Source organism: Pristiophorus japonicus, unplaced genomic scaffold, assembly GCF_044704955.1.
Source record: "Pristiophorus japonicus isolate sPriJap1 unplaced genomic scaffold, sPriJap1.hap1 HAP1_SCAFFOLD_393, whole genome shotgun sequence".
Lineage (NCBI taxonomy): Eukaryota > Metazoa > Chordata > Chondrichthyes > Pristiophoridae > Pristiophorus > Pristiophorus japonicus.
In genome coordinates this window covers 445700-458730 of record NW_027253794.1, presented here as the reverse complement: position 1 = coordinate 458730, position 13031 = coordinate 445700, and the positions used below count along the sequence as shown (strand labels likewise).

The 13031-nt window shown below is 46.8% G+C and overlaps 1 protein-coding gene across 6 annotated transcripts in view; it reads right to left on the bottom strand.

The window, feature by feature from the left end:
* Positions 1–4592: 4592 nt before the first annotated feature.
* The window catches only part of LOC139250576 (uncharacterized), a 336890-nt gene continuing 328451 nt past the window's right edge, over positions 4593–13031 (bottom strand). For all 6 annotated transcript variants that reach the window (XM_070872975.1, XM_070872969.1, XM_070872972.1 and 3 more), the window contains one exon: positions 4593–5552. In XM_070872975.1, coding sequence (XP_070729076.1) covers positions 5514–5552 — 39 coding nt within the window. In that variant the 3' untranslated portion in view covers positions 4593–5513. The remainder of the gene's footprint in view (positions 5553–13031) is intronic.

Sequence of the window (13031 nt, the reverse complement as noted above, 5' to 3'; positions counted from 1 at the left end):
CTCTGCAGCCACTCAAAGACATCCTTGACCCTTGCACCAGGGAGGCAACATACCATCCTGGAGTTTCGGTTGCGGCCGCAGAAACTCCTATCTATTCTCCTTACAATAGAGTCCCCTATCACTATAGCTCTCCCACTCTTTTTCTCGCCATTCTGTGCAGCAGAGCCACCCATGGTGTCATGAACCTGGCTGCTGGTGCCTTCCCCTAGTAAGTCATCGCCCCCAACAGTATCCAAAACGGTATATCTGTTTTGGAGGGAGATGACCACAGGGGCCTCCTACACTACCTTCCTGCTCTTGCCTTGTCTCTTGGCCACCCATTCACTATCTGTCCTAACCCTTACCTGCAGTGTGACCAACTCACTAAATGTGCTATCCACAACCTTCTCAGCATCGCGCATGACTTGCTTCCACGCCGAAAAGGGGTGAGTTCACAGCTGTTTCAATGAAGGTCCTAATATTCCAGATCCCGAACTACATCTTGAAGGGTGGAAGATGCCTGTGCGTGGATTTTTTTAACGTGTGGCGGCCGTTGCACACCAGCCACCACACGGGCTTGACAGAGCGAGGTCTTGCTCCAGTGGCAAGGATTAACCAAGATGACTGGAGACCAGCTCTGCTGCACGGACCTAGTGTGCACACATATCACAATGTGGGCTGGCCCATGCTGTCCCTGGGCCCTCGCCTCTTCTGGGCCCCGATCACATCCCTCTACGAACTCTTACCGCTCCTTCGCCCCGACCTTGCCGCTCCTGCTGTACCTACCCACACTGCAATCAGCCGTTGCCCTCCTGCAGCAGCACGCGCTGCTCCCTGAAGCTGCATGCCACCGCACGCTGCTCCCTCTAATGGCCCCGGCATGCTGATGGTCTTGCAGGGATAGGACCGCAACAATTTCCGGGTAAGTGTATAATGGAGAAAGGTATAGCAGGATATGTTGATTGGGTTAGATGATGGAGGCTGGTAGGAATGCTTGTGTGGAATGAAGTCCTTACTACTAGGGGGATCAAGGGGTATGGCGAGAAAGCAGGAATGGGATACTGAAGTTGCATGTTCAGCCATGAACTCATTGAATGGTGGTGCAGGCTAGAAGGGTCGAATGGCCTACTCCTGCACCTATTTTCTATGTTTCTATGAACATAAACACCGACATAAATAAGATGGGATGATTGGTCTGTTTGTATGCTATAAATTCTATGTAATTCTACAAAGTTCCATTAAGGTTGCAAAAGTAGCAGGTCCCGCACTCTGGAATTACCTCCTTGAACCCCTTCCTTTAAGGCCCTGCTTAAAACTCATGCCTTTGATCAAGCTTTGGGTAACTCCTGCTAATATTGTCTCAGCGTACTTTTTTCTCTGATTACACCTCTAAATGCCTTGGGACATTCTTCCATATTAAATATCCTATATAAATCCAAGTTGTTGAAGAAAGAACTTAAAGAAATAAACAAAGACTTACATTTATATAGTGTCTTTCATGACCACAGGATGCTCCAAAGCACTTCACAGACAGTTTTTGAAGTGCAGTGGCTGTTGTAATGTAGGGAAACACAGCAGCCATTTTTTACACAGCAAGGTCCCACAAATTACAATGCGATAAAAGACCAATTAAACTCTCAGCTCCAAGTCACACTTGGACATTTAATGCTGTTGCTTCAGAATCGCTGGGTCAAAATCCGGGATTTCCCTATCTAAATTATTGTGGGAGCACTATCACCAAAAAGACTTCAGCAGTTCAAGCAAAAGGCCCGCCATCACTCTTTAGGGATTGGCAATAAATGCAGTCTGGCCAGTGCCACCTATTATGTAATGATGTGTGTATCGTCCCAGTACCTTAAATGTATTGCAAGTACTATGCCACACCACAGAGGGCGCTGCGGTGGGAAACCCTGGTAGTACCTGTAACAAAGGCTATATAAGGCTGACCACCACACCTGGGAGGCACTCTGGAGCTGAACAATAAAGGACGAAGGTCACAGCAGTTAGATTAACACCAGACCGTGTGGAGTCAGTGATCTGTGTGCTACATACACCACATTGGCAACGAGGAAGCGGACGAAGTCCACGCAACCATGGCTACTCTGGGCTCGCTAAAGGATTTTACCGTAGGCAATGATTGGGAGGCCTTTACGGAAAGGCTCGAGTACTACTTCACAGCAAACGATCTGACGGAGGACACAAAGGCAATGAGAGAGAGGCCTAAGGCGATATTGCTCTCAAGTTGTGGAGATGAGGTTTACTGTCTCGTCAGGGATTTGCTGGCACCTGGGAGCGCCAGGGACAAGTCATACGAGGAGCTGACTGAACTCATTCGTGACCAGTTGAAACTGAAAGAGAGCATCCTCTCGGCCAGATACAAATTTTACCATCACTGCAGACCTGAGGGCCAGGATGTCACCAAATATGCTGCAGACTTCAGGAGACTCGCGGCGCCGTGTGATTTTGGGGCACACCTTGACGAGGCTTTGCGGGACGTTTTCGTTATGGGGATTGGCCACGAGGGCCTCCTTCACAAGCTGCTGGCCACGGAACCCACGGTCACTCTGACAAAGGCCATTGCCATCAGCCGGGCATATATGACCTCGACTTGCAGCACCAAGCAAATAATCCACAGTCTCGAACCCGGCAGGCACTGTCCACAGGGTAGCGCCCACCATGGACAAAACTGCAGAACGTGGCTCTGCCCGGGGCCTCGGGATCCTGGAGCTCAGAGTCCGCCGAGGGGGGCCAATCAAGCAGCACCATGCTGGCGCTGTGGAGGAAGCCATGGGGCTCACCGGTGCAGGTTTGCGGAGTATACGTGCAATACCTGCCACGTTAAAGGCTACCTTCAGCGTATGTGTAAAAGAAATCGGACTCACCGTGTGGCTGAGGAGATGGGGGATGATCCACTGTTCAGCGAGGAGCAGGTAGAAGAAGATGAGGTGTTGGGACTGTATACGTGCACTGACGATTCGCCCCCAGTGATAAGTGAAATAAAATCAACGGAGTCCCAGTGAGTATGGAAGTGGACACAGGCTCGGGTCCATTGTTGATGAGTCGGAGAACTTTTGATAAACTGTGGATTAACCCAGCTGCACGACCCAAGCTGGTCCCGGTCACGGCGAAGCTGCGTACCTACACCAGGGAACTAATACATGTTCTCGGCAGAGCGATGGTGCAGGTATCCCACCGGGACGAGACGCACGCTTTACCTTTGTGGGTCGTTGCAGGCGATGGGCCGACACTCCTCGGCCGGAGGTGGATGGGGAAGGTCCGTGGGAGCTGGGAAGACTTCATCACTCCACAGGCTGCTGCTCCCCAGGGTGCTGCTGTGCCCCGGGTCCCCAGAGAGCAGCGCCGACCGAGCTGGAGCTGCAGCCTCAATCCACCCACAGGCAAGCCCCAGGCCCGGACCTCACACAGAGACCCTGCAGCCTTAATCCCCACAGGCAAGTCCCAGCCCCGGACCTCACACAGAGACCCTGCAGCCCCAGCCCCCACAGGCAAGCAGCCCTGCACAGAGGGGCCCAAGGGGGGGGGGTGGGGGTTGAGCCGGCGGGGCGCTGCGGGCGGGGTGCTGAGGGATCCAGGGGCCGGTGGATCGGAAGAGCCCCGCTGAGGAGCTGTTAGTGTCGGGCGGCGGCAGCAGCTGGAGGTCGGGGGCTACGGAGGCCGCGGGGGACGCGGCAAGTGCGGCCGCTGGAGAGGCCCGACGGCCGCAGGAGAGGCGGCAAGTCAGGTGGCAGCGGAGGGGAGCAGAGGCTGCGACGGCGGAGGGCATCCGGAGCGACGGAGAAGAAGATGGCGGCGGCATCGTGTCGGAGCTGCAGAGCATCAAAGATGGCGGCGCCCAAGGAGAAGCCTCGTGGAATCCTCCTGCATCAAAGATGGTGCCTTAAAAAGGAAATGCACCCGGGAGTCTTAAAAGGGCCTTACAAAGAGGTGGTCCCCACAAAGGACTTCTGTTTGGCAGAGCGAGTCTAAAATGAATTATGTTAATGTGAGATAGTGAATTTATAATAAGAATTACTCTTTTTTATGCTGAATGGCCACTGTATTTGTGTGAAATAATGGATGAAATACAATTAATGATAACGGCTAACAAGGAAATCAAGGTTCCGCTACCAGTCAATAACCAGTTAATGTACCAGATAAAATGTACCATACTAACGCACTGTCTATGCCCACCTGCCTTCCGTTGGACAAGTGTGATGTTATGTAATGATGTGTGTATCGTTGTCCTGCGTCCAGGTGGAGGGGGGGAGGTGATGGTGATGTTATGTAATGATGTGTGTATCGTCCCAGTACCTTAAATGTATTGTAAGTACTATGCCACACCACAGAGGGCGCTGCGGTGGGAAACCCTGGTAGTACCTGTAACAAATGCTATATAAGGCTGACCACCACACCTGGGAGGCACTCTGGAGCTGAACAATAAAGGATGAAGGTCACAGCAGTTAGACTTACACCAGACCGTGTGGAGTCGGTGATTTGTGTGCTACATACACCACACCACCCACATCCCACATACAAATATAAAAAAGGTCTTCAGACTGACGCGCACTGTCTAAATTTCTAAGTGAACGATAGACATCCATGCTTAAGCTAGATTTGTTTATTTATTGTTAACAGAAAGAAAATAAGCCAGACATACAATGATTATCCTAGATGTAAACAGATGCATTTTCCTAATCACAATGATGAAATTGAAAGCATTCTATATAAAGTAATAATGTTTTAGTAAAACAATATAAATCAGCAGAAGCTTTGTGATTTCCTTTATTCACTTCAGTGAAAAATCTTGTAACAGAACTTCTGTTCCCTGAATTGCAAACCTAGGATGAGTTATATGCTGTTAACATTAAATCCTTGGTATTGCAGTCTTCTCGCTTGCCTTTCTTCTGACATCTAAACTACTTAAGAAATCAAAATGAATAATAAAAAAACATTTCATAATGTGTCCATTTTATATGAAAAGTGCATCCACACTTAGTAAAATCAGGACCAAAAGAAAACAAATACAAAGATCACACCCACAGTAAGTAAAGCAAGCTTTGCCGTCGCTGTGGGAACTGAAAATTTGTAGCCATAAGTGCTCTTACAAGTTGTGTAAATCTGAGTTATCGGTTCACAGTCCAAAAAAGTGAATTCCATTGTTCAATAGGGAATGAGCAATTTCCAGCCTACTAACAACTAAGTCCCTCTAATCTGCAAACTTTCAGTCTCTCTTGCCGTATAAAAATTAAAAAATCCTAAAGCAAAGCAGCTCAAAGGAAAAGTACATTCAATATAAAGTACTTCTAGCTAGTTCATATTTAAAATTCCAAACTTGGAAGAAATAATCGCAGTTTAAATCTTTTTATAGCATGTGATTACATCTAAGATTGCGGGTTTAAGTCCCACTCTAGGAGTGCAGTACATAGTCTTGGTTCAGACTTCAGTGCAGTACTGAAAGAAAAGGCTTTCTCAGGAAAACTTGCGATGGGTAATAAATGCAGCCTTGCCACCATCGCCCACATCCTGAATGTGGCTCAAGATGTGGTTCTTGTACCCTTCAGTGCAGCGTCAACCTGAAAATAAATACATCCACTGTCAGTCATCATTGATAACATAATCTGGACATCGGGTGGGTGTTAACTATTGGTGCTGCAGGGAGCCTCGCCAACGGGCAGAGCAAATTGAAAATTTGTGCATGCACGACCTACAATTTTTCATCATTTGCGCTGACAGTGGGCGAAGCTCTCTGCCATTGTACAAATCTCACAATTTATGGGTGAATTCATATTGTTTTCTTATTGAGTGAGCAAAACTGTCTTCAATGTAACATGGATAATATGGGTAAAAATCTAGACTCATAATTGCCTGCTTATATAGAAAATGTAGGAAACAGAAATATTTAAAAAATCTTACTGCACTACAATTCCATTATTATCCACAAGTTAAAAAGATCGACAGTTAACATTATAATTTTCCTATTATTTGTTTATATGTTTTACACAACACACTTATTCCTCATCGTAAAACATTGCCCATGCTTCATAAATTTGAAGATGAGCAGATAATTGCTCCTGTGGCTTTGAGAATACCACTTTCTAACCTGCTTCAGGTGGCACCTCATTAACACAGGAGAATGGAGGTCCCATGAAGGAGGAACTACAAGATTTTGCCCTTCCCTCAATCGGCAAATTGCTTATGAATGCTGGCTCCACACTTGTAACTTGACAATGAGAAGCAAATGAGGAACAACTATCAAAATGGCTTGAGCCACTTGCTGACTCCTTCAGACAAATTGCACAATTGCTCTGCCAATAATGAAAATCGGCCTCATGACCTCCAGACAACATCTCTGTCAAACAACCCAACTGAATTCCATCTAGTGAGTCTCCATTATAGCAGTGGATCTTTGCAAAATTACTCCCTAGATTTAGAGCCTCCTTCACTTTCCCTATGAATTTCGGATTGAGTTTTAAAAATGTATTCTTTTGATGTGAGCATCTCTGATAAGGCCGATATTTATTACCCACCTGTAGTCATCCTTGAGAAGAACATAAGAAATAGGAGCAGGAGTAGGCCATTTGGCTCCTCGAGCCTGCTCTGCCATTCAATATGATCATTGCTGATCTGATCTTGGCCTCAACTCCACTTTCCTGGCTGTTCCCCATAACCCTTGACTCCCCTTTAGTTCAAAAATCTGTCCATCTCCGCCTTGAATATATTCAATGACTCAGCCTCCAAAGCTTACTGGGGTAGAGAATTCCAAAGATTCACGACCCCACGAGAAGGTGGCTCACAGATGCTGAAAGTCATCAAACAAAGATGATAGTATTTTTAAATACCATGAAACAATAACTCAATATATATATTTTACTTGCAGCAAATATGACCTCAGAGGTGCCATCATCATCATCATCATAGGCAGTCCCTCGGAATCGAGAAGATTTGCTTCCATTCCTGAAGTGAATTCTTTGGTGGCTGAACAGTCCAATACGAGAGCGACAGACTCTGTCACAGGTGGGACAGATAGTCGTTGAGGTAAGGGGTGGGTGGGACAGGTTTGCCGCACACTCTTTCCGCTGGCTGCGCTTGATTTCTGCATGTTCTCGGCGTTGAGACTCGAGGTGCTCGGCGCCCTCTCGGATGCACTTCCTCCACTTAGGGCGGTCTTTGGCCAGGGACCCCCAGGTGTCAGTGGGGATGTTGCACTTTATCAGGGAGGCTTTGAGGGTGTCCTTGTAACGTTTCCTCTGCCCACCTTTGGCTCATTTGCCGTGAAGGAGCTCCGACTAGAGCACTTGCTTTGGGAGTCTCGTATCTGGCATGCGGACTACATGGCCTGCCCAGCGGAGCTGATCGAGTGCGGTCAGTGCTTCAATGCTGGGGATGTTAGTCGGAATGATGTTGGTGTGCCTGTCCTCCCAGGTGATTTGTAGGATCTTGCAGAGACATCGCTGGTGATTTTTCTCCAACAACTTGAGGTGCCTACTGTACATGGTCGATGTCTCTGAGCCATACAAGAGGGCAGGTATTACTACAGCCCTGTAGACCATGAGCTTTGTGGTAGCTTTGAGGGCCTGGTCTTCAAACACTCTTTTCCTCAGGTGGCCGAAGGCTGCACTGGCGCACTGGAGGCAGTGTTGGATCTCGTCGTTGATGCCTGCTCTTGTTGATAGGAGGCTCCCGAGATATGGGAAGTGGTCCACGTTGTCCAGGGCTGCACCGTGGATCTTGATGACTGGGGCACAGTGCTGTGCGGTGAGGACAGGCTGGTGGAGGACCTTTGTCTTACGGATGTATGCATATTGTGAATACCAACCAGCAGGAAAGCTTAACATTTGACATCTACGTTGTCAGAAACCTCCATCCTGGAAGGATATGTTGATGGGGTTTGATGTAATAGGGTGGGAAGAGGCTCATGTGGAACATAAATAACTGCATGGACCCATTGGGCTGAATGGCCTCTTCCTCTTCTGTACATTATATGTAATTCTATAGTCTTGCTCACAGTGACAGCAAAAAATCCTCCAAACTTAAATGAAAATTCCACTGCCTTAGTAGTATTTTTGAGGCTGTACATTGGGTTATGATGTTTTAGCAATCAGCCATTATTCAACAAGTTTCCCGCTGGAATGGAACTAAACTACAGAACCAGTGGGAACCTGTTCAACCTTCGTTGTTTCCAGGCCAGGTCCAAGACTACCCCAACCTCTGTCATCGAGCTACTGTATGCGGATGACGCCTGCGTCTGCGCACATACAGAGGCTGAACTCCAGGACATAGTCAACGTATTCACTGATGCGTATGAAAGCATGGGCCTTACGCTAAACATCCGTAAGACAAAGGTCCTCTGCCAATCTGTCCTCGCCCCACAGCACTGCCCCCCCAGTCATCAAGATCCACAGCCCGGCCCTGGACAACATGGACCACTTCCCATACCTCGGGAGATTCTTAGCAACAACAGCAGACACTGACGACTCCAGTGCGCCAGTGCAGCCTTCGGCCGCCTGAGGAAAAGCGTGTTCAAAGATCAGGCCCTCAAATTTGCCACTAAGCTCATGGTCTACAGGGCTGTAGTAATACCCGCCCTCCTGTATGGCTCAGAGACATGGATCATGTACAGTAGACACCTCAAGTCACTGGAGAAGTACCACCAACGATGTCTCCGTAAGATCCTACAAATCCCCTGGGAGGACAGATGCACCAACATTAGCGTCCTCGACCAGGCCAACATCCCCAGCATTGAAGCAATGACCACACTTGATCAGCTCCGCTGGGCAGGCCACATTGTTCACATGCCAGACACAAGACTCCCAAAGCAAGCGCTCTACTCGGAACGCCTTCATAGCAAATGAGCCAAAGGTGGGCAGAGGAAACGTTACAAGGACACCCTCAAAGCCTCCCTGATAAAGTGCAACATCCCCACTGACACCTGGGAGTCCCTGGCCAATGATCGCCCTAAGTGGAGGAAGTGCATCCGTGAGGGCGCTGAGCACCTTGAGTCTCATCTCCGAGAGCATGCAGAAATCAAGCGCAGGCAGCAAAAAGAGTGTGCAGCAAACCTGTCCCACCCACCCTTTCCCTCAACGACTATCTGTCCCATCTGTGATAGGGACTGTGGTTCTCGTATTGGACTGTTTAGACATCTAAGGACACATTTTTAGAGTTGAAGCAAGTCTTCCTCGATTCTGAGGGACTGCTTATGATGATGATGATTACATTCCAAAACCCGCCTACTACTATAATAAAAGCAATTCCTTGCCACAGTCACAGAGAAATATTCACAGAATCACAATTACTATCATTACTCTTCTGTGCTTTTAAAAATAAAACAATAGTATCTCTGCACTATGTTTTAAAAATTGTTCTATTTACTTTGAAAAAAGTAACGTTAGGGACAAAAAAAGTCTGAAAAATGTTAACCTAAACTTAAAAGGAAGCACTCGTCAAAATATGATTTAACACTTTACTTTTTAAAATGGGTCAATTTCCTTATCTGCCAGAAGGCCTGTGAAATCAGGCTTCTGCTCTGCACTGGCGATCTATGATATCATCATGAGCAGCAACCCAGAGCAGCTCAATGGGAAACAACAGGAGGCCACAATTTCAGACCAGCCTGACAGCCGATCCAGGTCCGCAAGCTGCGGAAAATCACACTTCCTGCTGTGGTGTGGGTAAGAAAACTGGCACTTGGAAAAAAAAAGTCTAACCAATTTTAATATCATTTTTTCCTCAAATATACATTTTGGGAGCACTTTCACCTCTTCTCTTTTAAATTAGAACTTGTTCAGAACTGGGAAATAACATGGGAGTTTTTATGGCTTCAAGTGCCAAAGAATGCATTACAGTATTAAGAATTATACTACTGCAGGATTTGTTTTCAATTATTCTGAGTACAATAAGGTAAAAATGAAAAATCAATAAGGAATGAGGTAATGTTGTCAGTTTTTTTTCTTTTTACATTTCTACCCTTTATCCCTGCTCTCTATTACTTGACCTGGGTTATGGTTCCAAATATTGCAACCTTTCAGTACCTTACTCAAGTGATCATTCTTGATGTTTGAACCTGAATCATGTGGAGCTGAAAAAAATCAGCCTTTCCGACACACTCTTGCCGTAACTCAGGTGGGAATGTGCCAAAGGGCCAAAAATTAAGTACGGGTCAGGGCCTTAGATTAGAGGTCCTGTCAGGCATGTACAGCGCAGTACTTCCGACCGCCCTTACAAGACCAGTGGCATAGGAGAGGGGTCTTGGACATCCGGCGAGGGAGATCCCATGCCCGTGGCCTCTTAGTAATAGAGCGAATCACAGCTAGTTATCTGGTTGAAACAAGGCCGACTAAATAATGTGAGATTGACCTGGAGTCCAGGTCTGAATTGTGGCCTGGACATTTGAACAGTGAGTATACGAGGCCGAGGAGGCAGTTACTACCACTTTCTGGGGAGGGGGCAACACTCTTCCGCTGCAGTATGCAGCCTCTGGGGCAGGTGGGTCCCTGCTAGCAGCATTTAAATCAACGGGTCATAACTTGGCAGGGTCAGCGGCACAGATCCTTGATGGGAGCATCCTGTCGCTTACACAAGGCTGCATATCCTGGATTTTGGGGATGGTTCGCTATAGGGTCATTGGAGGCCTTCCTAATCCTATCTTTGCCTGAAATCGACACATGCACATCCAACAGGAGATGTTGATTAGTGATCGATTTTTCTCTTCCCTCACCTAGAAATAACGAGGACAATTGTGGTACCTCACTCGCACCTTGGCTAAAATTTGCCTTCAGCACAAACCAAGAATCAAACCTGGAACCTAATGATTTGCATTGCACAATGCACTCAGTGAATTTATATTCTGGGGCATAGGGTAACCCCATGCTCATTATTTTTATGGTGCGGATTTTGCGGTAGGAATAAATTGGATAGCAACTTCTGGCATCCCCAAATGCGCAGATAAATGTGGAAATTATGAAGTTGCATTCCAAGTTGCCCATCTCCTCTAGAAGGTGCGCTACACCAGTGCCACGCCGAGAGATTCGGCATTAAAGTACAGGAAAGGCGTGAAGTTGCGATATTTATCCACTAGTTACCCACTAAGCATGCCAGAAAAAGTTAGGGCTGGTGCATTCAGGTGCAAGTGAATTTTTAACGGCATGATAATTACTGTCAAACAAGCTCTCTGGTTCTGGAAATTTACTTTTACAAGTGTGGAATCTTACTCCTTCAGAACTTATCGTTGGAGATTTCAAAAAAATAAAAAAAATATATAATTTTTAATGTTTTCTTTCTGTCGCTTTTATTTCTCTCATATAATCACATCTTTCTTTCCCTCCTTTTATTTTGCTTTCTCTACATGCTTTTACATTGAATTAAATATTCTAATTTATGCTTCCTGATTTAGACTCTGCGAGGTGAATTTTAACCCCTAAAAACAGGTGGGATGTAAACACTTAACAACCTCAAACCTGATGCAAACCACTTCCAACCCGCCCACTGTCGGGTTCAACAATGGCGGGATGGGTAGATTTTATCTCCATTTTAAAGTTAACTAGTTACCTGACCGGCCTGGGTTTCCCGGGCCTTGGAAACGTGGCAGCTAATGGGAGGCGAGGACTGCTGCGAGGAGGTAAGTGGCTTTCCAGCACTACTTGTGGGTCAGGAGGAGCATGAGTGCTTCATTCCACCCTCCCCCAAGCTAACCTGCTTCCCTCCCTGCGATTTGAATCCCCCCTTGCCGTGATCGGACCCCCCCAATCACCGACCCCCCCCCACCAAATCAGCCCTCAATATGTCTCTGATCCCCGCGATCACCCACTGACCCTACAAACCATCCCCCCAACCCCCTGCGATCTCTAAGCAGGAAATCTACCTACTCCTGAGCTGCGGCCTTTGCTGCAGCATTCCCTGCCCGACAAGGAGCCAAGCCTGTCAATCAATTTTGAAAAAGCACGCACGCACGCAGTGGAGTCAAAATTCCAGTGTTCGAACTCCTTCCCTTCGGCTTGGAAATCTCTGTCCAGTAAATATTGGGACCTGCAAGTCTCCGTAAGGATTCTTCAGTCTGATTGGTTGAAGAGATATGCTGTTGTTTTCTCTTTTCACACATGCCCTACATTCTCTATAGAGGGTGCCGCGCCGAAACGGATCTCTAATAATTGTTAGTTGCCATGCAAAAGCTGTCCGCAAAATCCGTGCCAGTATTTTATTTTGGGCTTACCCAAGTAAGAGATGTTAGTATTGTGGAACAGAATATTTTCCCCATTGTCAACATCATACATGAAAGGGCAATTGTAACACAGGCCAGCTGTAGAATAAAGCTCCTCCTACTTTGCTCCAACATTGAGGTTATTTCCAAGCTGGAATGGTATAAATGTTTCTACTTCATACTCCAGCTATCATTCGAACCAAAATTCTTCTCTCTTTTGGCACTGTAACTTCTAGCATTTCATTATATCGGTTGAATTACTAAAGAAGTAACTAATATCAATAGCTGGCATTGATATAGCTTCTTTAACATCGAAAATTGCCTCTTTACATTTTACAGAGGCACAATTGGACAAAAATCAACAGTGAGCCAAAGAAGGAGATATTAGGAGGGCTGATAAAATTTTGCTCAAAGAAGTAAGTTATAAGGAAGGTCTTAAAGGAGGGGGAAGTGGAGGGGTTTAGAGAAGGAATTCTAGAGCATAAGACCTAGGTGGCTGAAAACATGGCCACTGGGATTTGTAGTTTGAAATTAGATGCCTGTTGCTCCCTGAGCTGGAGTGAAAGTTTGTATTTTTTTAAATTATTCGTTCTGGGATGTGGGAGTCGCTGGCAAAGCCAGCATTTATTGCCCACCCCTAATTGCCCTTGAGAAGGTGGCGGTGAGCTGCCTTCTTGAACCGCTGCAGTCCATGTGGTGAAGTTACTCCCACAGTGCTGTTTGGGAGGGAGTTCCAGGATTTTGATCCAGCGATGAAGGAAAGGTGAGATATTTTCAAGTGAGGATGGTGTGTTACTTGGAGGGGAACTTGCAGGTGATGGTGCTCTCTTGCGCCTGCTGCCCTTGTGCTTCTAGG